Consider the following 27,618-nt stretch of genomic DNA (forward strand, 5'->3'; position numbering starts at 1 on the left):
GAACGTAAAGGGTATTAACCGCTCATCATATCCAACTCAAGCAGGCAACAATGGAGCTGGGGTAACATTAGGTCCCACAGACTCCCATAGTAATGTAATCTCTGATGTTTTAAGTCAATCATAATGGAATAGTATCCTTGAGGAGGGGTGGAGGGTTTATCATAATAATTTGCCTTGCCAATGGAGCATTTACATGTACTCTGAGGGGATGGAATTTCATTTGAGAAAAATTTCATAAAACGAATAGCTACAAAGCACAGGGCTGTAACAAGGTTACCATTGAATCAGAACTGATGAAATAGCCACTCGACTTTGAGCTTAGACCGGCACTTTCTCACTTTATCTTTCAGTGAACGCTACAGTACAACCCAGATGAGGATTTTTTCCAGATAGAGTGAAGAGGAAAAAGTTTGATTTCATGTGCTCTAACTTTTCTATTTTACTTACTATGTTTTAAATTATACATGTACTATTATGCATCTGAAATGCTAGAACATCTGTTGGTTGAATAAAATGTACCACATTGTAAGTGAACTGCGCTGGTCATTCAGAAAGTCGTTTAATACCTTTGAAAAAATTTGAGATTTCTTTAACTAGGATCCTTAACTACCTTGCTTATCATAATTACATTTCTACTTCTCCGATTAAAATAAATCAAAAGGAGGGGTTTCAATTTGCGAAGGAAGCCAAATTGACGGCGCGGCCCAGACACGTCACAACTGACGTCAAACAGAGGTTTAAATTGCGCTTAAGAAATTAAATGTCACATGTAAAAACAATTTAAACTGTGCCATGTTAGTTTAAAAAGCTGACTCTTCCAAATGAAAAATTGATCACTTTTTCATTTGGAAGAGTCAGCTTTTTAAACCAACATGGCTCAGTTTAAATTGTTTTTACATTGTAGTAAAACAAAATCTAATTTGATATGCGTTTTGACATAAAATTACTACATTCTGTAGCAATGAATGTTTTTTCCCATTAAAATGCGATTTGATTAAAGTTAATGCCTTCAACTGCAGGTGATGCAAAAAGGTGGCCGGACCATAAAAAAAAAATCTGTTATTAGGCAGGGGATTACAACAGGCTAATGATGGCAGGTAGCCTTGGGAACAGGGTCCTGGATCCTCACATTCTTAATATGCATTTAGCTTGTTAATTGGTGCCATTATCAAGGTTATCAAGGTCTCTGCGGCGAAAAAGGGGTCACCACCGTCATCACTTACTGTATTGGATGTTTCTGGGAGGTGAAAGGAGAGGAACAGAGGAGAGGAACAGAAGGAAAAGATTACTCACCGACCAGTCGGATCACGTTGAGGGTTGTGTTGGTCAGGATGGGAGCGTTGGAGCCTTTGTTTAGGCTGTAGTCGGACTTCTTCCGGCTGCGCAGAGTCTCCCTTGACGCACTGATTAGGGAGAGAGGAGAGGTGTGTGGGCGGGATAACAAGGCCAATGCTTGCTGGTCAGGCGGGCCAGACAAGAAACTAAATGATGACATGGTGATGTTCAAGACAGCGGTTCAGGTTCATAACCGAGGCTCGGTGATAACCGAGGCCCAGACACAGACAGTTGTTCAGGTTCATAACCCTAAAGCTCGTTGGTTGAGCCCAGACATTCATTCATAAAATATTTGTAATTGATCAATTAAGAGGCGTGACACAAGAGAGGGGCCAAAGACACAGCTAAAACGACTCCAGGGTTGGGGCGGTGGTGAACCGCTAATCTTACAGAACCTTCCCTCCGACTAACGATTAAACGTCATCTACCACCATTCATTAGTACATCTCTAATTCCTGGACCTGGATGTCAACTTCCAGCAGCCCTTCAATTAGCCAGCGATTCCTTCTGATAGATTGGGAAATGAGCGTGTTAGAGGCTTAGCTCAGTACAACACAACAGGGTGAATGCAGACTCTGCAGGCACCATGTACAGTATTGTATTTATTAAGGATCCCCATTAGCTGCTGCAGCATGAAGTTAACCCAAGGCTCTCACCATACAGATGTAGGATCTAAATTTGATCACCCTGTTGCATGAGAACTTTGGATTTGAGGTTTAAAAAGGCTTTTGAAGTTTGTGATTTCCACTTTGAAATTACAGACTTCATTTTCCCTTACGAAAAATCTATCAACCCCCACAAAAATGTATATTAATTTTTATCCACATAATTCACATTTCCTGTAGCTGCAGGATTATTCTCCTGCTCCGCTGTAGCAACCTGGCTCAAATTAAGATCCTACATCTGTACAACATGTATGGAAATCAATAAGTGTGTCATGTCTATGAACATTATCAATTCATTACTTCCTACATCCAACATCCGTTCCTAATGAAGAGCTGTTGAATAAGTAAACAATGTGGTTTTTGCACTCTGCTGCACATCTGGCAATATCACACAATTAGCTGCCGTATCGTAGCACGTAGTCTCATACACAGTCTGCTCACTGATTTACTGCAGAAATAATCTCCCCTCCACTCCACTCTGTTAGCAGGAGAACAATGTGTGTGTGTGTACGCGTGCGTGCGTGAACAATGAAAGGGAGGAGGGGCATTAAACATTCATAACTCCATGAAACCATGATGAGCCTTGCTAATTGTGATTGTGATTTACGACACACATCACACCAGTTTAGGAAGAGGCCTTAAATAATAACAACCGCAAAAATGCCGCTACTAAAATGGTGACAATTTGCATAACATAAAACTAAAGCGCCCACGAGTAGCTCTTCCAGTGGGAGGTACAGTAATGCATTTTAATGATCTGCTACAAAACGGCTTCATCCAAACACTTGAAATACTATAGAAGATGAAGATTTAAGAATACATTCACATGGGTATAAACTGCCTCCTTCAGTGTGTTAATTCATTTCTCCACCAAAGAGGGATAATGATTGCCTATGTGTTTATCATGGGATTTGAGTGTTAATCAGTGAGGGGAGGGTAAAAGAATTGTTCATTATGTAGAAAAAGGACTTCATGCAATTGTTCCAACTTTGATGGGTTATGTAGGAGTGAGCAGCTACAAATACCTCTGAGGCTGTTATTCTAAATATGTAGCCAATACATTCATTTGAATTGCAGCCATTTCAACAATACACAGAAAAAAACAACGACAATTGTTTTTTTCTCAGTGTATTGTTGAAACGGCTGCAATTAAAATTCATGTTTTGCCTACATATTTAGAATAACCGCCTCAGAGATATTTGTAGCTGCTCACTCCTACATTATGTAAATAGTGTACGCATCTTTCCAATTATAGTTGTTCATCATACATTAACTACTGGCATAGTACTTGAGAACTTGACCAGTGAGGTCACGGGTATGACATCATCACGTCGTGACTTTTGAACTAACCTCTTGAGAGGGACGTCTCCGGTCTGCTCGTCCACGTAGTCCTGCTTGAGTTCATCAGGGACATCACTGTCGCTGTCATAGTCCTGGTACACACACTTCTCCAGCTCATCGGACTCATACTGCAGAGGGGAAGAATAGTAACAATATCCTTCAAATATGGCCATTTAGAAAAAGGTTTATATGTAATAAAAATATGATCATTTAGATGCTTTTATCACTGTCGTAGTCCTGGTATACTTCACCAACTCATCAGACTCATACCGTAGAGGGGAAATAACAGTAACAATATGGTCATTCAGAAAAGAGTTATAAATGATGAAAAGTTTATCATTTTAGATGCTTTTATCCAAAGTGATAGTAACAGTAACACACTTTACCCGAGCTTAAATCAAACCCACAACTCTGGTGTTGCACTGCAAACCAGCACCATGCTCAAACCAACTGAGCCATTGAAAGGGAAGGGTGAACTGCTTAGAATGGGACTAGAGTGACAGGTTTGGGGACTCTCAGAGACACCCACAATACTCTACCAGTAACAATACCTTTCCCTTAAACAGTCAAGTTCCCTTAAGAAACAGTTCAGTTCCCTTAATAAACAGGTCAGTTCCCTTAAAACAGTTCAGTCAAGTTCCCCTTAAAAAACAGTTCAGTCAAGTTCCCCTTAAAAAACAGCTCAGTCAAGTTCCCCTTAAAAAACAGCTCAGTCAAGTTCCCCTTAAAAAACAGTTCAGTCAAGTTCCCCTTAAAAAACAGTTCAGTCAAGTTCCCCTTAAGAAACAGTTCAGTCAAGTTCCCCTTAAGAAACAGTTCAGTCAAGTTCCCCTTAAGAAACAGTTCAATCAAGTTCCCCTTAATAAACTGTTTAGTTAAGGCCTCATTACAACATGATGAGAAGATATTCTTATTGTTCTCCTCCCTCAGCTGAAATAACAGCAACCGGTAATGTCAGGTAATCGAAATGCCATTGTGAAAATATAAAGTTGAGAGTGAATCCTATAAGGTATACAGCTCTCTCTCTAAAGTTGAGAGTGAATCCTATAAGGTATACAGCTCTCTCTCTAAAGTTGAGAGTGAATCCTATAAGGTATACAGCTCTCTCTCTAAAGCTGAGAGTGAATCCTATAAGGTATACAGCTCTCTCTCTAAAGCTGAGAGTGAATCCTATAAGGTATACAGCTCTCTCTCTAAAGTTGAGAGTGAATCCTATAAGGTATACAGCTCTCTCTCTGTATGGTGGGAATAACATGTTGGCACAATATTGCTGTTCTACCTGAAGTTCAAAGAGAACAAGTAGAATCGGTGGTGAGGCAGATAGCAGCTTGTGTAAACTCACTTTCTCAATTTGATCCCAATCTAGCGGGAAATAATTCCTTCGATTGAGCTTTATCAGTTCATAATGAAAACAAGTTTCAGGCTATGAATACGTATTAACAAGAAAATAACCATTTTGGATTTGACTAATCCCTTTTGATAATATTTTTTTCTCCTCAAGGTACATTGGTATTAGAATTAAGACAAAAACAAACTGATTGTAATGGCAGAACAAAACAAACTGATTGTAATGGCAGAACAACACAAACTGATTGTAATGGCAGAACAAAACAAACTGATTGTAATGGCAGAACAAAACAAACTGATTGTAATGGCAGAACAAAACAAACTGATTGTAATGGCAGAACAAAACAAACTGATTGTAATGGCAGAACAAAACAAACTGATTGTAATGGCAGAACAAAACAAACTGATTGTAATGGCAGAACAAAACAAACTGATTGTAATGGCAGAACAAAACAAACTGATTGTAATGGCAGAACAAAACAAACTGATTGTAATGGCAGAACAAAACAAACTGATTGTAATGGCAGAACAACACAAACTGATTGTAATGGCAGAACAACACAAACTGATTGTAATGGCATAACAAAACAAACTGATTGTAATGGCATAACAAAACAAACTGATTGTAATGGCATAACAACACAAACTGATTGTAATGGCATAACAACACAAACTGTTTGTAATGGCAGAACAAAACAAACTGATTGTAATGGCATAACAACACAAACTGATTGTAATGGCATAACAACACAAACTGATTGTAATGGCAGAACAACACAAACTGATTGTAATGGCAGAACAACACAAACTGATTGTAATGGCAGAACAAAACAAACTGATAACGGAAACCCAACAAATAATAGCTTTATACACTGGTGTTGAAATGTAACAACTCCAGTCCACTTGTACTCAAGAACATTACCATAAAAGCTTCTCTTCATAAAAGCTAGCCTATTATTTCATTCATATCAGTGTGCTACCACTCAAGACAACAACAAGACAACAGAGTTCTCCAAACACCCAACGCCCATATAAATGTACCCTTTATTTTTCATTACAGCATCAGCTCATATTAAGTATCATTAAATGTCAAGTGCATAAAAGCGTAAAGAACAACTGTAGCGGGTGTGAATTCAGGCGTGACAGTTAGGGCGACTATAAACCACTTAACGTCCCTAAATGATTATGTGCGACTTAATCACAGCTATAATGCCTGGTGAGATGATGGAACGGCAGCAGGCGTTATGAAGGAGGATCAGTGGATGGTGATAGAACGTTTTGCTGGAGAGACGCAACAGAACTCTAAAGTACATACTGGACTAGCCATACTGAGCATAATGGACAACGGACACTAACCAATGATTGTGGCAGAGAGAGAGCTATGGAGTACGTCACCTTTGATTGAAGTAACCTTAACTTACCCCTATCAACACAACTGCTGGTGCTCACATATTCCGCATGACAAAAAGTATACAGAATATAGGCCTAGTGCTTCTCCTGTATTGTATAATAGGTAACAACTACGAGACTTATAGACCACAAGCCTCGTATTCATGCAGTTTGATGTTGGTTCAGTTTGATTATAATTATATATATTTTTTCCAATTTTCATAATTTATAAAAATATTAAATGCTCTATGCAAACTATACCTCAATAGCACATAATTCAGTCTCTTGTACATAGCAGGCGTAAGAGAAACAGACCAGACAAGGTAGGCGCGCAAAGGATTAAGGTCATTGTAGTTAATTACCACGTTTTCTACGCTAAACTACGTAGAATATTGGCATGTTGGAAACTACAACTCCCTACTACATCGCACAGTTCGGGCTTGGTCTAATTTATCTCTTGAGAAACTGCGCAATGAGCTCACAGAAAGAAAAAATAACTGAAATGATTGTTTAAAAAAAGTCATTGTTGTTTAATTGTTAAAAAAATATATATATTACCGAAACGTTGGTTAATTGCTCAGCACTACTTATAATATAACATATGTACAATATAACACCTCTGTTATTAGCGTGTAAAAAGTGCACGTGGGTAAGAGTGTAATCCGAGGCACTGCCTACCCCGTTGGAGGCCTATCACGTGAATCTCATGATCTGATCACCGACTACAGGACTAGTATCTAGAAACCTGTAATACATCTGTAACAACCATGTAATATAATGCAAGGCACTGCCTACCCCGTTGGAGGCCTATCACGTGAATCTCATGATCTGATCACCGACTACAGGACTAGTATCTAGAAACCTGTAATACATCTGTAACAACCATGTAATATAATGCAAGGCACTGCCTACCCCGTTGGAGGCCTATCACGTGAATCTCATGATCTGATCACCGACTACAGGACTAGTATCTAGAAACCTGTAATACATCTGTAACAACCATGTAATATAATGCAAGGCACTGCCTACCCCGTTGGAGGCCTATCACGTGAATCTCATGATCTGATCACCGACTACAGGACTAGTATCTAGAAACCTGTAATACATCTGTAACAACCATGTAATATAATGCAAGGCACTGCCTACCCCGTTGGAGGCCTATCACGTGAATCTCATGATCTGATCACCGACTACAGGACTAGTATCTAGAAACCTGTAATACATCTGTAACAACCATGTAATATAATGCAAGGCACTGCCTACCCCGTTGGAGGCCTATCACGTGAATCTCATGATCTGATCACCGACTACAGGACTAGTATCTAGAAACCTGTAATACATCTGTAACAACCATGTAATATAATGCAAGGCACTGCCTACCCCGTTGGAGGCCTATCACGTGAATCTCATGATCTGATCACCGACTACAGGACTAGTATCTAGAAACCTGTAATACATCTGTAACAACCATGTAATATAATGCAAGGCACTGCCTACCCCGTTGGAGGCCTATCACGTGAATCTCATGATCTGATCACCGACTACAGGACTAGTATCTAGAAACCTGTAATACATCTGTAACAACCATGTAATATAATGCAAGGCACTGCCTACCCCGTTGGAGGCCTATCACGTGAATCTCATGATCTGATCACCGACTACAGGACTAGTATCTAGAAACCTGTAATACATCTGTAACAACCATGTAATATAATGCAAGGCACTGCCTACCCCGTTGGAGGCCTATCACGTGAATCTCATGATCTGATCACCGACTACAGGACTAGTATCTAGAAACCTGTAATACATCTGTAACAACCATGTAATATAATGCAAGGCACTGCCTACCCCGTTGGAGGCCTATCACGTGAATCTCATGATCTGATCACCGACTACAGGACTAGTATCTAGAAACCTGTAATACATCTGTAACAACCATGTAATATAATGCAAGGCACTGCCTACCCCGTTGGAGGCCTATCACGTGAATCTCATGATCTGATCACCGACTACAGGACTAGTATCTAGAAACCTGTAATACATCTGTAACAACCATGTAATATAATGCAAGGCACTGCCTACCCCGTTGGAGGCCTATCACGTGAATCTCATGATCTGAACCGACTACAGGACTAGTATCTAGAAACCTGTAATACATCTGTAACAACCATGTAATATAATGCAAGGCACTGCCTACCCCGTTGGAGGCCTATCACGTGAATCTCATGATCTGATCACCGACTACAGGACTAGTATCTAGAAACCTGTAATACATCTGTAACAACCATGTAATATAATGCAAGGCACTGCCTACCCCGTTGGAGGCCTATCACGTGAATCTCATGATCTGATCACCGACTACAGGACTAGTATCTAGAAACCTGTAATACATCTGTAACAACCATGTAATATAATGCAAGGCACTGCCTACCCCGTTGGAGGCCTATCACGTGAATCTCATGATCTGATCACCGACTACAGGACTAGTATCTAGAAACCTGTAATACATCTGTAACAACCATGTAATATAATGCAAGGCACTGCCTACCCCGTTGGAGGCCTATCACGTGAATCTCATGATCTGATCACCGACTACAGGACTAGTATCTAGAAACCTGTAATACATCTGTAACAACCATGTAATATAATGCAAGGCACTGCCTACCCCGTTGGAGGCCTATCACGTGAATCTCATGATCTGATCACCGACTACAGGACTAGTATCTAGAAACCTGTAATACATCTGTAACAACCATGTAATATAATGCAAGGCACTGCCTACCCCGTTGGAGGCCTATCACGTGAATCTCATGATCTGATCACCGACTACAGGACTAGTATCTAGAAACCTGTAATACATCTGTAACAACCATGTAATATAATGCAAGGCACTGCCTACCCCGTTGGAGGCCTATCACGTGAATCTCATGATCTGATCACCGACTACAGGACTAGTATCTAGAAACCTGTAATACATCTGTAACAACCATGTAATATAATGCAAGGCACTGCCTACCCCGTTGGAGGCCTATCACGTGAATCTCATGATCTGATCACCGACTACAGGACTAGTATCTAGAAACCTGTAATACATCTGTAACAACCATGTAATATAATGCAAGGCACTGCCTACCCCGTTGGAGGCCTATCACGTGAATCTCATGATCTGATCACCGACTACAGGACTAGTATCTAGAAACCTGTAATACATCTGTAACAACCATGTAATATAATGCAAGGCACTGCCTACCCCGTTGGAGGCCTATCACGTGAATCTCATGATCTGATCACCGACTACAGGACTAGTATCTAGAAACCTGTAATACATCTGTAACAACCATGTAATATAATGCAAGGCACTGCCTACCCCGTTGGAGGCCTATCACGTGAATCTCATGATCTGATCACCGACTACAGGACTAGTATCTAGAAACCTGTAATACATCTGTAACAACCATGTAATATAATGCAAGGCACTGCCTACCCCGTTGGAGGCCTATCACGTGAATCTCATGATCTGATCACCGACTACAGGACTAGTATCTAGAAACCTGTAATACATCTGTAACAACCATGTAATATAATGCAAGGCACTGCCTACCCCGTTGGAGGCCTATCACGTGAATCTCATGATCTGATCACCGACTACAGGACTAGTATCTAGAAACCTGTAATACATCTGTAACAACCATGTAATATAATGCAAGGCACTGCCTACCCCGTTGGAGGCCTATCACGTGAATCTCATGATCTGAACCGACTACAGGACTAGTATCTAGAAACCTGTAATACATCTGTAACAACCATGTAATATAATGCAAGGCACTGCCTACCCCGTTGGAGGCCTATCACGTGAATCTCATGATCTGATCACCGACTACAGGACTAGTATCTAGAAACCTGTAATACATCTGTAACAACCATGTAATATAATGCAAGGCACTGCCTACCCCGTTGGAGGCCTATCACGTGAATCTCATGATCTGAACCGACTACAGGACTAGTATCTAGAAACCTGTAATACATCTGTAACAACCATGTAATATAATGCAAGGCACTGCCTACCCCGTTGGAGGCCTATCACGTGAATCTCATGATCTGATCACCGACTACAGGACTAGTATCTAGAAACCTGTAATACATCTGTAACAACCATGTAATATAATGCAAGGCACTGCCTACCCCGTTGGAGGCCTATCACGTGAATCTCATGATCTGATCACCGACTACAGGACTAGTATCTAGAAACCTGTAATACATCTGTAACAACCATGTAATATAATGCAAGGCACTGCCTACCCCGTTGGAGGCCTATCACGTGAATCTCATGATCTGATCACCGACTACAGGACTAGTATCTAGAAACCTGTAATACATCTGTAACAACCATGTAATATAATGCAAGGCACTGCCTACCCCGTTGGAGGCCTATCACGTGAATCTCATGATCTGATCACCGACTACAGGACTAGTATCTAGAAACCTGTAATACATCTGTAACAACCATGTAATATAATGCAAGGCACTGCCTACCCCGTTGGAGGCCTATCACGTGAATCTCATGATCTGATCACCGACTACAGGACTAGTATCTAGAAACCTGTAATACATCTGTAACAACCATGTAATATAATGCAAGGCACTGCCTACCCCGTTGGAGGCCTATCACGTGAATCTCATGATCTGATCACCGACTACAGGACTAGTATCTAGAAACCTGTAATACATCTGTAACAACCATGTAATATAATGCAAGGCACTGCCTACCCCGTTGGAGGCCTATCACGTGAATCTCATGATCTGAACCGACTACAGGACTAGTATCTAGAAACCTGTAATACATCTGTAACAACCATGTAATATAATGCAAGGCACTGCCTACCCCGTTGGAGGCCTATCACGTGAATCTCATGATCTGATCACCGACTACAGGACTAGTATCTAGAAACCTGTAATACATCTGTAACAACCATGTAATATAATGCAAGGCACTGCCTACCCCGTTGGAGGCCTATCACGTGAATCTCATGATCTGATCACCGACTACAGGACTAGTATCTAGAAACCTGTAATACATCTGTAACAACCATGTAATATAATGCAAGGCACTGCCTACCCCGTTGGAGGCCTATCACGTGAATCTCATGATCTGAACCGACTACAGGACTAGTATCTAGAAACCTGTAATACATCTGTAACAACCATGTAATATAATGCAAGGCACTGCCTACCCCGTTGGAGGCCTATCACGTGAATCTCATGATCTGAACCGACTACAGGACTAGTATCTAGAAACCTGTAATACATCTGTAACAACCATGTAATATAATGCAAGGCACTGCCTACCCCGTTGGAGGCCTATCACGTGAATCTCATGATCTGATCACCGACTACAGGACTAGTATCTAGAAACCTGTAATACATCTGTAACAACCATGTAATATAATGCAAGGCACTGCCTACCCCGTTGGAGGCCTATCACGTGAATCTCATGATCTGATCACCGACTACAGGACTAGTATCTAGAAACCTGTAATACATCTGTAACAACCATGTAATATAATGCAAGGCACTGCCTACCCCGTTGGAGGCCTATCACGTGAATCTCATGATCTGATCACCGACTACAGGACTAGTATCTAGAAACCTGTAATACATCTGTAACAACCATGTAATATAATGCAAGGCACTGCCTACCCCGTTGGAGGCCTATCACGTGAATCTCATGATCTGATCACCGACTACAGGACTAGTATCTAGAAACCTGTAATACATCTGTAACAACCATGTAATATAATGCAAGGCACTGCCTACCCCGTTGGAGGCCTATCACGTGAATCTCATGATCTGATCACCGACTACAGGACTAGTATCTAGAAACCTGTAATACATCTGTAACAACCATGTAATATAATGCAAGGCACTGCCTACCCCGTTGGAGGCCTATCACGTGAATCTCATGATCTGAACCGACTACAGGACTAGTATCTAGAAACCTGTAATACATCTGTAACAACCATGTAATATAATGCAAGGCACTGCCTACCCCGTTGGAGGCCTATCACGTGAATCTCATGATCTGATCACCGACTACAGGACTAGTATCTAGAAACCTGTAATACATCTGTAACAACCATGTAATATAATGCAAGGCACTGCCTACCCCGTTGGAGGCCTATCACGTGAATCTCATGATCTGAACCGACTACAGGACTAGTATCTAGAAACCTGTAATACATCTGTAACAACCATGTAATATAATGCAAGGCACTGCCTACCCCGTTGGAGGCCAGTACGTCCTCAGTCTCCTCATCCTTGTTGTCGATGTGCCTCTCAAAGGGGTTCCCCTCCTGACTGAAGTGCTGAAACAGAGACAGGACTTCCTGGTCCTGGCTGGACAACACCTGGTCCTGACTGGACAACACCTGTCTACTGGGAGACACTGAGGGGGACCGGCTCTGACCCATGAACTTAAACTCCTGCAGAGAGAGAGAGCAGAGGGAGAGATACGCTTACAGTGAATAGAGAGACACGCAGAGTGAATACAGGGTGAGGCTTAGCTACAATGAGTTACCATTGATCACAAAGAAGGAGTCAATGGAGAAAAAAAATACACCAAGAAATGACTATCCAGCATATGTTTTATAATGTACAGGTATAATGGAGTTACTGCTCGCGTTGCTATAACAAAAGATCTTGGATACTGTCGAAGAGAAAAAATAAAAGACTGGGATATAGGAAAAGATGGAAACCCGAGCGTCATCTTTGCCGTGGGCAGAACAGAGGCTTGAACCAGTGTACTGCCTCTACATGAGTCACACAACAGAGACTCCCCAGCCAGAACTATACCTACCACTTCCTTATTGTGTTTGTTAGATGGGACCCTGGCTGCCCTGAGGGGAACCTGGTAGGAGGCTGGCTAGATTATTCATTCCATGGTAGTCCTGTGATGTTGCTGACAGAAGGATTACATCCTAAACTGCTTGTGAGCGAATAGGAGCGGCATAGACAATGAAACAATCCCATACGCCTGCTGACGCTGCATGTTTAAACATGTAGATTACATTATAGAACACGTTTTCTGTACAACTTTCCTCTGTACATAAAAACCCTAAACTGCATTGATTACAACATTAATAAGCTCCCGTATCAAGGTTTGAAAGAATCATGAATATGGTAGACAAGCATTGGTTAGGCTACATATTCACACATTCACCTAACCTAAGATTTAGATATAAGCTTGACAGAAGTCCCCCATTTATAAGTTCAACCTCTCCAGCTGAAAACACTTGGTAATAACATCTCTAGGGAAAGGTGGTTAGGCTATACGTGAGCTAATGCCACTTCTTGGATTCATATCCCACAAGACAGCACAATCACATTGGCTTACGTCCCAAATGGCACACTCATCTCTATATAGTGGACTACTTTTAAGCAGGGCACATAAGGCTCTGGTCAAATGTAGTGCTCTACATAGGGAATAGGATGCCATTTGGGTCTCAGCCATGGTTTAGAGGATCCTGTCACAATACCATTCCCTCTGGCTGGAGTTCCTTTAACAAATCTCTCCTTTCCTTTTCAACAGCGAAACAAAGGCTTAGCCTCAATTATTCTCAAATGACAGTTTAGCATGGGAAGGCCATTAAACTGCCTATTCTTCATACGATAATGGAGAGGGAAGTAAAATATGCTAATGCTGGAGGGTACATTGGGAGGATGGTTGTGAGGGAATCTGCTTCCACCACAGGGTGCTAGCCCGGGAGAGATGGCGATATGACAACATCAGAGATTGTTTCTTAAAGGTTCAGTGACAACCCTCCTCGATGACTGCTGGCAATCAAGAAATAAAGCGCTTCACGTCATCTCTCCATTCTATTTAATAGACATTCCTGTTTTGCAATTCTTTATTCAAGGTTTTCATCTCCATGTCCTGTTTGAATATGATAAGAACACATATCGTCCAGGGACATTGTATGTACAGCTTTAACTTTTGGTTACACCTCTTTCTTCTCTCCCCCTGCTGACAGCTAGGACCACTATGATTCATATCCATATGTAAATGCCATGCCTACGGTGAGTCTATATCACATCACTTCTCTGAGTCTCCCTGGCTCCTAACTGTCTTACTCACATGGAGCTGAGCGATGTTGAAGTTGGACTTGACAGGACACAGTTCCCATGTCTCATTCTCCAGAAACATCCGCAACTCCTCCAGGCGTGTCCTGGGGGGCATAGAGAAAGAAAGGGATGGAGGAAAAGAAAAGGAAACAAGACGAAGAGAGAAGAAGTCAGCGTTTGCCGATTAACAACCATTGCCATTTACTTTCAAGCACAAGAGCTCCTGGTCTCCCAGAGTCCCAGATGAAATGTGTGGATACAAACAGAGATATGTCACGGTAGGCATGGAGGGCTGTTTGTTGCGGGAGAAAGGACCGTCCATACACTGCTATGATCATCACCCGCCGCTTGCGAACCACCACACTCGCCGCCTCTCTTTTGGGGGTCAATATCAATTCATCCACAGGAAATGTCAGTATAAACATCAAACATTACAGAGTCCTGGTCCCTCAACTTACAGGTGTTTGAATAAATGTCACAACACACCGTATGTCACAACACCGGCCAGTCATATCGCTGTTATAAGAAGGTGATGAGCTAGAGATCAGTCATAATATGTGACACCTTTCAAATCAAATCAAATGTTCTTAGTCACATGCGCCGAATACAACAGGTGAAATGCTTACTTACAAGCCCTTAACCAACACCGCAATTTAAAAATACCAATAAGAAGTAACAGTTACAAGTAGTTAAGGAGCAGCAGTAAAATAACAATAGCGAGACTATATACAGGGGGTACTGGTACAGAGCCAATGTGCGGGGGCACTGGTTAGTCAAGGTAATATGTACATGTAGGTAGAGTTAAAGTGACTATAAATAGATAATAACAGAAAGTAGCAGTGGCGTAAGAGAGGGGGGCAATGCAAATAGTCTGAATAGTTTGATTAGATGTTCAGGAGTCTTATGGCTTGGGGGTAGAAGCTGTTTAGAAGCCTCTTGGACCTAGACTTGGCGCTCCGGTACCGCTTGCCGTTCAGTAGCAGAGAGAACAGTCTATGACGAGGGTGGCTGGAGTCTTTGACAATTTTCCTTCCTCTGACACTGCCTGGTATAGAGATCCTGGATGGCAGCAAGCTTGGCCCCAGTGATGTACTAGGGCTGTTCGCACTACCCTCTGTAGTGCCTTGCAGTCGGAGGCCGAGCAGTTGCCATACAAGGCAGTGATGCTCTCAATGGTGCAGCTGTAGAACCTTTTGAGGATCTGAGGATCCATGCCAAATCTTTTCAGTCTCCTGAGGGGGAATAGGTTTTGTTGTGCCCTCTTCACAACTGTCTTGGTGTGCTTGGACCATGTTAGTTTGTTAGTGATGTGGACACCAAGAAACTTGAAGCTCTCAACCTGCTCCACTACAGCCCTGTCGATGAGAATGGGGGCGTGCTCAGTCCTCCTTTTCCTGTAGTCCACAATCATCTCCTTTGTCTTGATCATGTTGAGGGAGAGGTTGTTGTCCTGGCACCGCACTTTCAGGTCTCTGACCTCCTCCCTAAAGGCTGTCTCATCGATGTCGGTGAATAGGCGTACCACTGTTGTGTTGTCTGCAAACTTAATGATGGTGTTGGAGTCGTGCAGTTATGAGTGAGTGCTTCTACACCTGCATTGCTTGCTGTTTGGGGTTTTAGGCTGGGTTTCTGTAGAGCACTTTGATATATCAGCTGATGTAAGAAGGGCTATATAAATACATTTGATTTGAATTTGATTTGAGAACAGGAGGGGACTGAGCACACATCCCCTGAGTGGCCCATGTGTTGAGGATGAGCGTTGCGGATGTGTTGTTACCTACCCTTACCACCTGGGGGCGGCCCGTAAGGAAGTCCAGGATCCAGTTGCAGAGGGAGGTGTTTAGTCCCAGGTTCCTTAGCTTAGTGATGAGCTTTGAGGGCACTATGGTGTCGAACGTTGAGCTGTAGTCAATGAATAGCATTCTCACATAGGTGTTCCTTTTGTCCAGGTGGGAAAGGCCAGTGTGGAGTGCAATAGCGATTGCATCATCTGTGGATCTGTTAGGGCGGTATGCAAATTGGAGTGGGTCTAGGATTTCTGGGATAATGGTGTTGATGTGAGCCATGACCAGCCTTTCAAAGCATTTCATGGCTACAGACTTGAGTGCTATGGGTCGGTAGTCATTTAGGGTTTCTGGGATAATGGTGTTGATGTGAGCCATGACCAGCCTTCAAAGCACTTCATGGCTACAGACTTGAGTGCTACGGGTCGGTAGTAATTTAGGAAGGTTAACTTAGTGTTCTTGGGCACAGGGACTATGGTGGTCTGCTTAAAACTTGTTGGTATTACAGACTTGGACAGGGAGAGGTTGAAAATGTCAGTGAAGACATTTGCCAGTTGGTTAGCGCATGCTCGCAGTGCACGTCCTGGTAATCCGTCTGGCCCTGCGGCCTTGTGAATGTTGACCTGTTTAAAGGTCTTACATCGGCTGTACAGAGCGTGATCACACAGTTGTCCGGAACAGCTGGTGCTCTCATGCATGTTTCAGTGTTATTTGCCTTGAAGCGAGCTTAGAAGTAGTTTAGCTCGTCTGGTAGGCTGTTGTCACTGGGCAGCTCTTGGCTGTGCTTCCCTTTGTAGTCTATAATGGTTTGCAAGCCGTGCCACATCCAACGAGCGGAATAAGTGATTTGGTATTCAAGCACACACAGAGGAGGAGGAGTGCAGTTGGTGCATGTGACAGAGCAGATATCTGGACATAGTTTCAGTTGAATCATTATAACAGTTCTGTGGTCAATTCAGGGGAGATAAAAACTAGCTACAATGTAATTTGCACCTCTAAGCCCAGGGGGCACAATATAAATGTTAATGTCAAAATGTGTTAATGCAGCCAGTGCGACATAATGAAGGCCCCACACAGTTTGCTGACGAGTAATGGCTTGGTGGCTGCATCCTAAGTTGTTGGGGATTCAGACAGAATGTGAAAATGATGCTTAGGGAGCGGAGGGCGAGCAGGGGCTTGGTGGTAGAGTGTCTTAGTATTGCTAACAGGGAAAATGGGATCAAAGCAGAGTTGGCCACTGTCTCTGCCAATGTTGCTCTTCTCCTGTGTTGCTCTCTCATCCCTCTATCTCAGTCTCTCTTTGTCTTGCATTTTATCTCTTTGTCTCTCTTGTATGTTCTTTCTGTCTCTCTTTATCTCGCTGTCTTGTCAGTCTTTCTCAACCTCTGTCTCCCACTCGTATTCTCTCTCCATCTACCCCCTACTTACATGTTATTTTTCTCTCTGATTACTATTTCTGTGAGTAGACTACTACTTATCTATAACACCTGACAGGTAATCACACAACTGATCAGTGCAGACATCTTCTGATATAATGCATTCATTTATAATTATATCCACTTATATTCAGGTTGGGGAGAACAATAATGATGTAAACAGACCATTGTTTTCTTGTGCAGATGGTGCGAACACACGTATCCAACCAGGAAAACATTCATATAACTTCGGCAAACATTCGCTAGCTAGGGCTAGGCAGGGAACTCACCTGTGGTAGTTCTTGAAGTAGTTAACGCTCTGACGTTTGATGGATTCCTGCAGCAACTCTGACTTACTGCCGCAGAACTCCTCCCCCACTTGCATCAGCCTGTGTGTGTGTGTGTGTGTGTGTGTGTGTGTGTGTGTGTGTGTGTGTGTGTGTGTGTGTGTGTGTGTGTGTTGCAGAGACAGAGAAACAGAAAGGATGGGGAGAGAAAGGAGGAACAATGCCAAATGAGATCGAAAGAACACAAATGCGAGGGAAAAATCATTCGCTAGTTGCTCCTGAATAGTTCAAGTTCCCTAATTAACCCCATAGAGTTACTTCACAGCCATGTGGCCCTGAGACTGATCCCTGAGGAACCCCTATTCTCTCTCTCCACTGACCCGTAAGGACACAGCCTACCCAGAAACCCGATTCCTTAATTGACAAGCTTGTAAAGAGCCTGATTACGACCCTGTTCTGTTGGCAGAACAAGCAGATTCATTGATGCCCACATAACTCCCTCTCCGCTTTGGTGGTTGTTCATTTAAAACAAGGGGTTTCACATGGACTGGGGGACAGCTTGAGGTTTCGGTCCCCTGTCGTTCAAACCAATTAGTGCTAATGAGGATGTGGTCGTAGAAACATAATTACTAGAACGGGTATCCCCATTCAATTCTATAATTATATTTCTATGCTAGGCGTCATTACCTGCTGATAACATCCAAGACCACGATGAAGTCATCATATTTGAAGTTAGACATGTCTGTACCAAGTAGATAGGCTTTCACTTTCAGCTGAACTTCCTGTAGGAAGAGAATGGGAGGAAGATTTGACTATATTAAAGATTAGACTCATCTCCAGAGAAACTTTATTGTGGGTGAAGAGAATACTTGTTAGTGGGGGGGTGAGGGAGAGCGAGATGTGGGGGGGTGAGGGAGAGCGAGATGTGGGGGGGCGAGAGAGAGCGAGATGTGGGGTGGCGAGAGAGAGCGAGATGTGGGGGGCGAGAGAGAGCGAGATGTGGGGGGCGAGAGAGAGCGAGATGTGGGGGGGCGAGAGAGAGCGAGATGTGGGGGGGCGAGAGAGAGCGAGATGTGGGGGGGCGAGAGAGAGCGAGATGTGGGGGGCGAGAGAGAGCGAGATGTGGGGGGGCGAGAGAGAGCGAGATGTGGGGGGGGCGAGAGAGAGCGAGATGTGGGGGGGCGAGAGAAAGCGAGATGTGGGGGGGCGAGAGAGAGCGAGATGTGGGGGGGCGAGAGAGAGCGATGTGGAGCGAGAGAGAGGGAGAGAGAGCGAGAGAGAGCAAGAGAGGAGAGAGAGAGCAAGAGAGGAGAGAGAGAGCAAGAGAGGAGAGAGAGAGCAAGAGAGGAGAGAGAGAGCAAGAGAGGAGAGAGCGCGCGAGGAGAGAGAGCGCGCGAGGTGAGAGAGCGCGCGAGGTGAGGGAGCGAGATGTGGGGCGAGAGAGAGCGAGAGAGGAGAGAGAGCGAGATGTGGGGTGAGAGAGCCAGAGAGCGAGAGAGGAGAGAGCGAGGTGAGGGAGCGAGATGTGGGGCGAGAGAGAGCGACAGAGGAGAGAGGGAGCGACAGAGGAGAGAGGGAGCGACAGAGGAGAGAGGGAGCGACAGAGGAGAGAGGGAGCGACAGAGGAGAGAGGGAGCGACAGAGGAGAGAGGGAGCGACAGTGGAGAGAGGGAGCGACAGTGGAGAGAGGGAGCGACAGTGGAGAGAGGGAGCGACAGTGGAGAGAGGGAGCGACAGTGGAGAGAGGGAGCGACAGAGGAGAGAGGGAGGGAGCGAGAGAGGAGAGAGAGCGAGAGCCAGAGCGGAGAAAGCTTGTGTTCTGACCTGCCAGATTCGAGTGAGTCCATGCTCCAGCTTCTTCTTTACATAGCTGTGGTCCACAGCCGCCTCCTCTGTGTCTGCAGCACCTGCTTCATCTGGGGACACAAATCACACAGTGATTCATAAATACATCACACCGAAGTACCAGGCCTTATTCTATCATCTGTTGTTGTTTTGTTAATAGGTGCTCATGATGTCAGTTACTCATTCAGATGTATCTAGAACTGACTCTGGAAAAGATTGGACTGAACAGATTGGGGCAAATGAAAATATGGTGTACTTGCAATTGGAGAGTTGAAACTTGAAATGCAACAGACTGTTTCAACCCCATCTTAATAGTACCAGTAATACCTTTGCTTTTCAACCTTTCTGTTTTGTTAGAGTAGCTTTAATATTGCCAATAGATTGTGGGTCCTATCAATGTAATTGTCTGAATAATTTCCAATCCTCCATATATTTAAACAAATATTATTTATTCTAATTGCCATATATTTTTCAACTGCAATGAAATGATTCACAAAAGTTCTGAACATTTCTATTCTCATAGCTTCTACAGATAGTAAAAATGTTCCTCTTTAATTTACAAAGAGTCTTATTATAATATTGAGCAATTTACTATTTTCAAAATCACCCACCAAATCAATTCAAATTCTATTTGTCACATACACATGGTTAGCAGATGTTAATGCGATTGTAGCGAAATGCTTGTGCTTCTAGTTCCGACCATGCAGTAATATCTAACAAGTAATCAAACAATTTCACAACAACTACCTAATACACACAAGTGTAAAGGAATGAATAAGAATATGTACATAAAAATATATATGGATGAGCGATGGGCAAATGGCATAGGCAAGATGCAGTAGATGGTATAGAGTACAGTACAGTGAGGTTATTTTCCTGACACCACACTCCGAGGGCCCTCACCTCCTTCCTGTAGGCCGTCTTGTCGTTGTTGGGAATCAAGCCTACCACTGTAGTGTCGTCTGCAAACTTGATGATTGAGTTGGAAGCGTGCATGGCCACGCAATCATGGGTGAACAGGGAGTACAGGAGAGGACTGAGAACGAGCTTAATGACAAGTTTGAGGGTACTATGGTGTTAAATGCTGAGCTGTCATCGATGAACAGCATTCTTACATAGGTATTCCTCTTGTCCAGATGGGTTAGGGCAGTGTGCAGTGTGATTGCGATTGCATTGTCTGTAGACCTATTGGGGCTGGTAAGCAAATTGGAGTGGGTCTACGGTGTCAGGTAGGGTGGAGGTGATATGATCCTTGACTAGTCTCTCAAAGCACTTCATGATGACGGAGGTGAGTGCTACGGGGCGATAGTCATTTAGCTCAGTTATCTTAGCTTTCTTGGGAACTGGAACAATGGTGGCCCTCTTGAAGCATGTGGGAACAGCAGCCTGGGATAAGGATTGATTGAATATGTCCGTAAACACACCAGCCAGCTGGTCTGCGCGTGCTCTGAGGACACGGCTCGGGACGCCGTCTGGGCCGGCAGCCTTGCGAGGGTTAACACGTTTACTCACGTTGGCTGCGGTGAAGGAGAGCCCACAGGTTTTGGTAGCGGGCTGTGTCGTTGGCACTGTACTGTCCTCAAAGCGAGCAAAGAAGTTGTTTAGCTTGTCTTGGAGCAGGACATCGTGGTCCGCGACGGGGCTGGATTTCTTTTTGTAGTCCGTGATTGACTGTAGACCCTGCCACATACCTCTCGTGTCTGAACCGTTGAATTGCGACTCTACTTTGTCTCTATACTGACGCTTAGCTTGTTTGATTGCCTTGCGGAAGGAATAGCTACACTGTTTGTATTCGGTCATGTTTCCGGTCGCCTTGCCCTGATTAAAAGCAGTGGTTCGCGCTTTCAGTTTTGCATGAATGCTGCCATCAATCCATGGTTTCTGGTTGGGGAAGGTTTTAATAGTTGCTGTGGGAACAACATCACCGATGCACTTGCTAATAAACTCGCTCACCGAATCAGCGTATTCATCAATGTTATTATCCGACGCTATGCGGAACATATCCCAGTCCACGTGATCGAAGCAATCTTGGAGCGTGGAATCAGATTGGTCGGACCAGCGTTGAACAGACCTGAGCACAGGCATTTCCTGTTTTAGTTTCTGTCTATAGGCTGGGAGCAACAAAATGGAGTCGTGGTCAGATTTTCCGAAAGGAGCAGCAGCGCCTCCTTCAACCTCAGGAGGCTGAAGAAATTCGGCTTGTCGCCAAAAGCACTCACAAACTTTTACAGATGCACAATCGAGAGCATCCTGTCGGGCTGTATCACCGCCTGGTACGGCAACTGCTCCGCCCACAACCGGAAGGCTCTCCAGAGGGTAGTGAGGTCTGCACAACGCATCACCGAGGGCAAACTACCTGCCCTCCAGGACACCTACACCACCCGTTGTCACAGGAAGGCCATAAAGATCATCAAAGACAACAACCACCCGAGCCACTGCCTGTTCACACCGCTATCATCCAGAAGGCGAGGTCAGTACAGGTGCATCAAAGCAGGGACCGAGAGACTGAAAAACAGCTTCTATCTCAAGGCCATCAGACTGTTAAACAGCCACCACTAACATTGAGTGGCTGCTGCCAACATACTGACTCAACTCCAGCCACTTTAATAATGTAAAGATACATTTTTCATCTATCACTAGCCACTGTAAACAATGCCACTTCATATAATGTTTACATACCCTACATTACTCATCTCATATGTGTCATGACGTTGGCCTGTGGGTAAGGTTTATGACCCCCCCATAAATACCCTTCTCCCTTCCCCTCTCTCTCTGACCCTACTGAAGGACTTGAATAGCCTGTGTTAAATATAGAGAGTCTGGGAACATCAAACAAATGGGGAAAAGGAACCATCTTTTGATAATAAAACCAGTTGGAAATATGCTTGATAACGTAATGAGTATGTATGTCAGTTCATTGTTATCTGAGACATTATGATTGATGACAGGACGACATAAACTGTACCTGAGAAAGTATACACCCTCTAGTTATCAGAGTCACATGGAATTGTTATGCAATTTAAATGTTTGATATTGAAATTGTTTGTTAGGAGATTAAATGTAATTTTAGCTTCCAAATGAGAGAATTGGGTTTTCATAAGGAAAGGGCCCTGCCCGATCAGTGGCCAACCCTGTGAAGAGACATGGGGTTATAAACGATGAAACACCTCCTTTCCCCCTCTCCACTATATAAGTCTTTGACGAAAAGACATTCACGTGTTCCAGTACGTGAGGTCTGCAGCCTCTACGTTAGAAGGACAGACACATATCAAGGACAGAACTAAGCCAACCTCGGCGTGAGCTTTGATGGCGAATGGTATGAACTTTGAGCTTATTCACTACAGAAGTGATACTTCCTAGCCGTTGAGTTAGCGCTGCTAACGTGGGCTAGGAAAGGACGGACGACGGATCCAGTCTAACAACCAGACGAAGATACCACCACGTATCAATTTACCACCATTGACATTCTTCCACTATAGGAAGATCTGTTGGCCAACCCGGCCAGCATCTACGACCAATCTACCGAAGCGCAGCTCAGAGTAAATATTTATTGCATTTTCCTTTTCCAAATGGGCGGTAATTTAGAATGCATAAGATAATGTATTTACGATAGCATAGCTGCTGTTTCTTTGTTCCTAAATCTTCCCGCTCTTTCATTCAAGCCCAACCCCCCCTTCCTTTGTGTAACCAGCCATGATACAGGCTCCGTTCACCAGGGCGAATTCTGTATGACATCATTGTATTCTGTGTATTTGTAATTCTGTGTGATTAGTTAGGTATTTAGTAAATAAATAATTAAACCCAATTTTGTATTGCTGATTCAACTTGTTAGCCAGGGTTCGTGAAGATAACCAAGAATTTACAACTTTCATGATGAGACTGAAAATAAGATAAGGGTTAATATTGACTGCTATCGATGTAAAATATTACTAAGTATTTTAAGAGTTTATTCGGAAGATAACAGCTCTATAAACGTTATTCTGTGGTGCCCCGACTTTCTAGTTAATTACATTTACATGATTAGCTTAATCAGGTAATATTAATTACAGAGAAATAATTTTATAAGTTAGCATGTCATATCAATTAATCCGGCATAGCCAAAGACACGACATATGTATATACTGTACTCTATACCATCTACTGCATCTTGATGTAATACATGTATCACTAGCCACTTTAAACAATGCCACTTTTATATGTTTACATACCCTACATCACTCATCTCATATGTATATACTGTACTCGATACCATCTACTGCATCTTGCCTATGCTGTTCTGTACCATCACTCATTCATATATTTTTATGTACATATTCTTCATTCCTTTACACTTGTGTGTATAAGGTAGTTGTTGTGAAATTGTTAGGTTTGATTACTCGTTGGTTATTACTGCATTGTCGGAACTAGAAGCACAAGCATTTCGCTACACTCGCATTAACATCTGCTAACCATGTGTATGTGATTTGATCGAAGAGAATTATCTTGGTAGATAATGCGGTCGACATTTGATTGTAAGGAATTCTAGGTCAGGTGAGCAAAAGGACTTGAGTTCCTGTATGTTGTTATGATCACACCACGTCTCGTTAACCATAAGGCATACCCCCCCGCCCTTCTTCTTACCAGAGAGATGTTTGTTTCTGTCGGCGCGATGTGTGAAGAAACCAGGTGGCTGTACATACTCCGATAGCGTGTCTCGAGTGAGCCACGTTTCAATGAAACAATGAACGTTACAATCTCTGATGTCTCTCTGGAAGGCAACCCTTGCTCGGATTTCATCTACCTTGTTGTCAAGAGACTGGACTTTGGCGAGTAGTAAACTCGCGAGTGGTGTGCCCGTCTACGGAGCCTGACCAGAAGACCGCTTCTTCTGCCCCTTCTGTGGCGCCAGTGTTTTGGGTTGCCAGCTGGGATCCGATCCATTGTCCTGGGTGGTAGACCAAACAGAGGATCCACTTCGGGAAAGTCTTATTCCTGGTCGTAATGTTGGCAAGTTGACGTTGCTCTTATATCCAATAGTTCCTCCCGGCTGTACGTAATAAAACTGAAGATTTCCTGGGGTAACACCAGTGCTATTTGCAGAGTTAGCTCCAAGTAAATGTTGCGATTCTTCATACAAACCTGAACATGTGACCAAAAACAAGCTACATATGGGCAGTACCAAATACAAGTGATCTAATGATTCTGTCTCTTCGCAGCAAAAACCGCAAATCTGTGATGGTTGTATCCCCCATATACAATACCAGTCAAAAGTTTGGACACACCTAATCATTTAAGGGCTTTCTTTATTTTGACTATTTTCAACATTGTAGAATAATAGTGAAGACATTAAAACTATGAAATAACACTGGATTCATGTAGATGGATTCATGTAGTAACCAAAAAAGTGTTAAACAACTCAAAATACATTTTTCGATTCTTCAAAGTAGCCACCCTTTGCCTTGATGACAGCTTTGCACACTCTTGGCATTCTCTCAACCAGCTTCACCTGGAATGCTTTTCCAACAGTCTTGAAGGAGTTCCCACATATGCTGAGCAATTGTTGGCTGCTTTTCCTTCATTCTGCGGCCCAACTCAACCCAAACCATCTCAATTGGGTTGATTGTGGAGGCCAGGTCATCTGATGAAGCACTCCATCCCTCTCCTTGGTCAAATAGCCCTTACACAGGCTGGAGGGGTGTTTTGGGTCATTGTCCTGTTGAAAAACAAATGATAGTCCCACTACACGCAAACCAGATGGGATGTCGTATCGCTACAGAATGCTGTGGTAGCCATGCTGGTTAAGTGTGCCTTGAACTCTAAATAAAGCACAGACAGTGTCACCAGCAAAGCACCCCGACACCACCTCCTCCATGCTTCATGGTGGGAACCACACATGTGAAGATCATCCGTTCACCTACTCTGCATCTCACAAAGACACGGCGGTTGGAACCTAAAATTTGGACTCATCAGACCAAATAACATATTTCCACCAGTGTAATATCCATTGCTCGTTTTTCTTGGCCCAAGCAAGTCTTTTCTTATTATTATTGGTGTCCTTTAGTAGTGTTTTTTTCTTTGCAGCAATTTGACCATGAAGGCCTGATTCACACAGTCTCCTCTGAACAGTTGATGTTGAGATGTGTCTGCTACTTGAACTCTGAGAAGCATTTGTTTGGGCTGCAATTTATGAGGCTGGTAACTCGAACAAACTTATCCTCTGCAGCAGAGGTAACTCTGGGTCTTCCTTTCCTGTGGCGGTCCTCATGAGAGCCAGTTTCATCATTCCGCTTGATGGTTTTTGCGACTGCACTTGAAAAAACTTTCAAAGTTCTTTACATTTTCCGGATTGACTGACCTTCATGTTTATCTTTGCTTATTTGAGCTGTTCTTGCCATAATAGGGACTTGGTATTTTACCAAATAGGGCTATCTTCTGTATTACCCCTACCTTGGGGCGGCAGGTAGCCTAGTGGTTAGAGCGTTGGGCCAGTAATCATAAGGTAGCTAGATCGAATCCCCGAGCTGACAAGGAAAAAAATCTGTCGTTCTGCCCCTGAACCAGTTAACCCACTGTTCCTAGGCCGTCATTGTAAATAAGAATTTGTTCCTAACTGACTTGTCTAGTTAAATAAAGGTTAAATAAAAATGTAAAAAATTGCCACAACAACTGATTAGCTCAAAACACATTCAGAAGTAAAGAAATTCCACAACTTAACTTTTAACAAGGCACACCTTTAAATTGAAATGCATTCCAGGTGTCTACCTCATGAAGCTGGTTGAGAAAATGCCAAGAGTGTGCAAAGCTGACAATAAGGTGAAGGGTGGCTACTTTGAAGAATCTCAAATATAAAATATATTTTTGATTTGTTTAACACTTTTTTGGTTACTACATGATTCCATATGTGTTACTTCATAGTTTTGATGTCTTCACTATTATTCTACAATGTAGAAAATAGTAAAAATAAAGAAAAACTCGAATGAATAGGTGTGTCCAAACTTTTGACTGGTACTATACATATAATTTATAAGTAAAAAAGTGGATGTAGCAACTACAGATTGCCTCTTTATCAAAAGTGAGCATGTGTCCATTAGGCCTATGAATTTATATTTTTTATTAGCATGAATTAGATTGAGCAATGAAAGACCCACTATTATTCCATAGGTTGGGGGATCTGCACTATGCAGCTATTGCAAGAGCGCATTTTTCACTTGCTGTCCATTGATTTCTAAAACAATGGTTGATAGGCAGCTTAAACTTCTTGAATTCAACCATTATTGGTTTCAAACACACATTTAGATTTATGAACAGCCATCCACAACAACCACAATCCATAAGGTGCAAATAGCTGAATGAGAAAGCAGCAGTAATAATAAGTGATATCCGTATCGCTGTAGACTACACCACTGCTGTCATCCTTACCTCCAAGCGTTTATTAAAGTTGAATAATCTTTGGATGCCGACATTATTCGCAACATTGGAAGACATAGCTTGGACTGTAGCCTACAAAAACCTATTCCTGCTCTTTTCCCGCTATCCATCAAACAAATTTGATCACTCTGACTTGTGATCAGACTCGCTCAGGTGGAATAAATTTAAACTTGCGCCTTTTTTCAATGCTGATTTGAATGTCATTGAGAGAACAGAGAAGTGACAAAGATTTTTTCGCAAACACCCTTACTGAATTTAAAAGTAATCCTTGAAGTAATCTGTTTTTCAAAAGTATATGTAATCTGATTACAATATTTCGTTACTTTTTTGTAATCCCCTACATGTGACGGATTACATGTAATCCATTACTCCCCAACTCTGATCATTACACAAGTGCACCTTGTGCTGGGGAAATAAAAGGCCACTCTAAAATGTGCAGTTGTGTCACACAACTCAGTGCCACAAATGTCTCAAGTGGAGAGAGCATGCAGTTGGCATACAGACTGCAGGAATGTCCAACTGAGCTGTTGCCAGAGATTTGAATGTTCATTTCTCTACCATAAAATGCCTCTAACGTCGTTCTAGACAATTTGGCGATACATCCAACCGGCCTCAAAACCGCAGACCACGTGTAACCACGCCTGCCCAGGAACTCTACATCCAGCTGCTTCACCTATGGGATGGT

At 43.0% G+C, this 27,618-nt stretch overlaps 1 protein-coding gene across 2 annotated transcripts in view; it reads right to left on the reverse strand.

Annotated features, from left to right (window-relative positions):
* The window catches only part of vps50 (VPS50 subunit of EARP/GARPII complex), a 239,731-nt gene that overhangs the window by 78,003 nt on the left and 134,110 nt on the right, over positions 1 to 27,618 (reverse strand). For both annotated transcript variants that reach the window (XM_029734820.1, XM_029734819.1), the window contains exons 14-20: positions 19,506 to 19,597; positions 18,369 to 18,463; positions 17,685 to 17,783; positions 14,209 to 14,299; positions 12,356 to 12,556; positions 3,351 to 3,469; positions 1,294 to 1,403 (exon numbers count right to left, since the gene is read on the reverse strand). In XM_029734820.1, coding sequence (XP_029590680.1) covers positions 1,294 to 1,403; positions 3,351 to 3,469; positions 12,356 to 12,556; positions 14,209 to 14,299; positions 17,685 to 17,783; positions 18,369 to 18,463; positions 19,506 to 19,597 — 807 coding nt within the window. The remainder of the gene's footprint in view (positions 1 to 1,293; positions 1,404 to 3,350; positions 3,470 to 12,355; positions 12,557 to 14,208; positions 14,300 to 17,684; positions 17,784 to 18,368; positions 18,464 to 19,505; positions 19,598 to 27,618) is intronic.

Source organism: Salmo trutta, chromosome 36 (genome assembly GCF_901001165.1).
Source record: "Salmo trutta chromosome 36, fSalTru1.1, whole genome shotgun sequence".
NCBI classification, from domain to species: Eukaryota; Metazoa; Chordata; class Actinopteri; order Salmoniformes; family Salmonidae; genus Salmo; species Salmo trutta.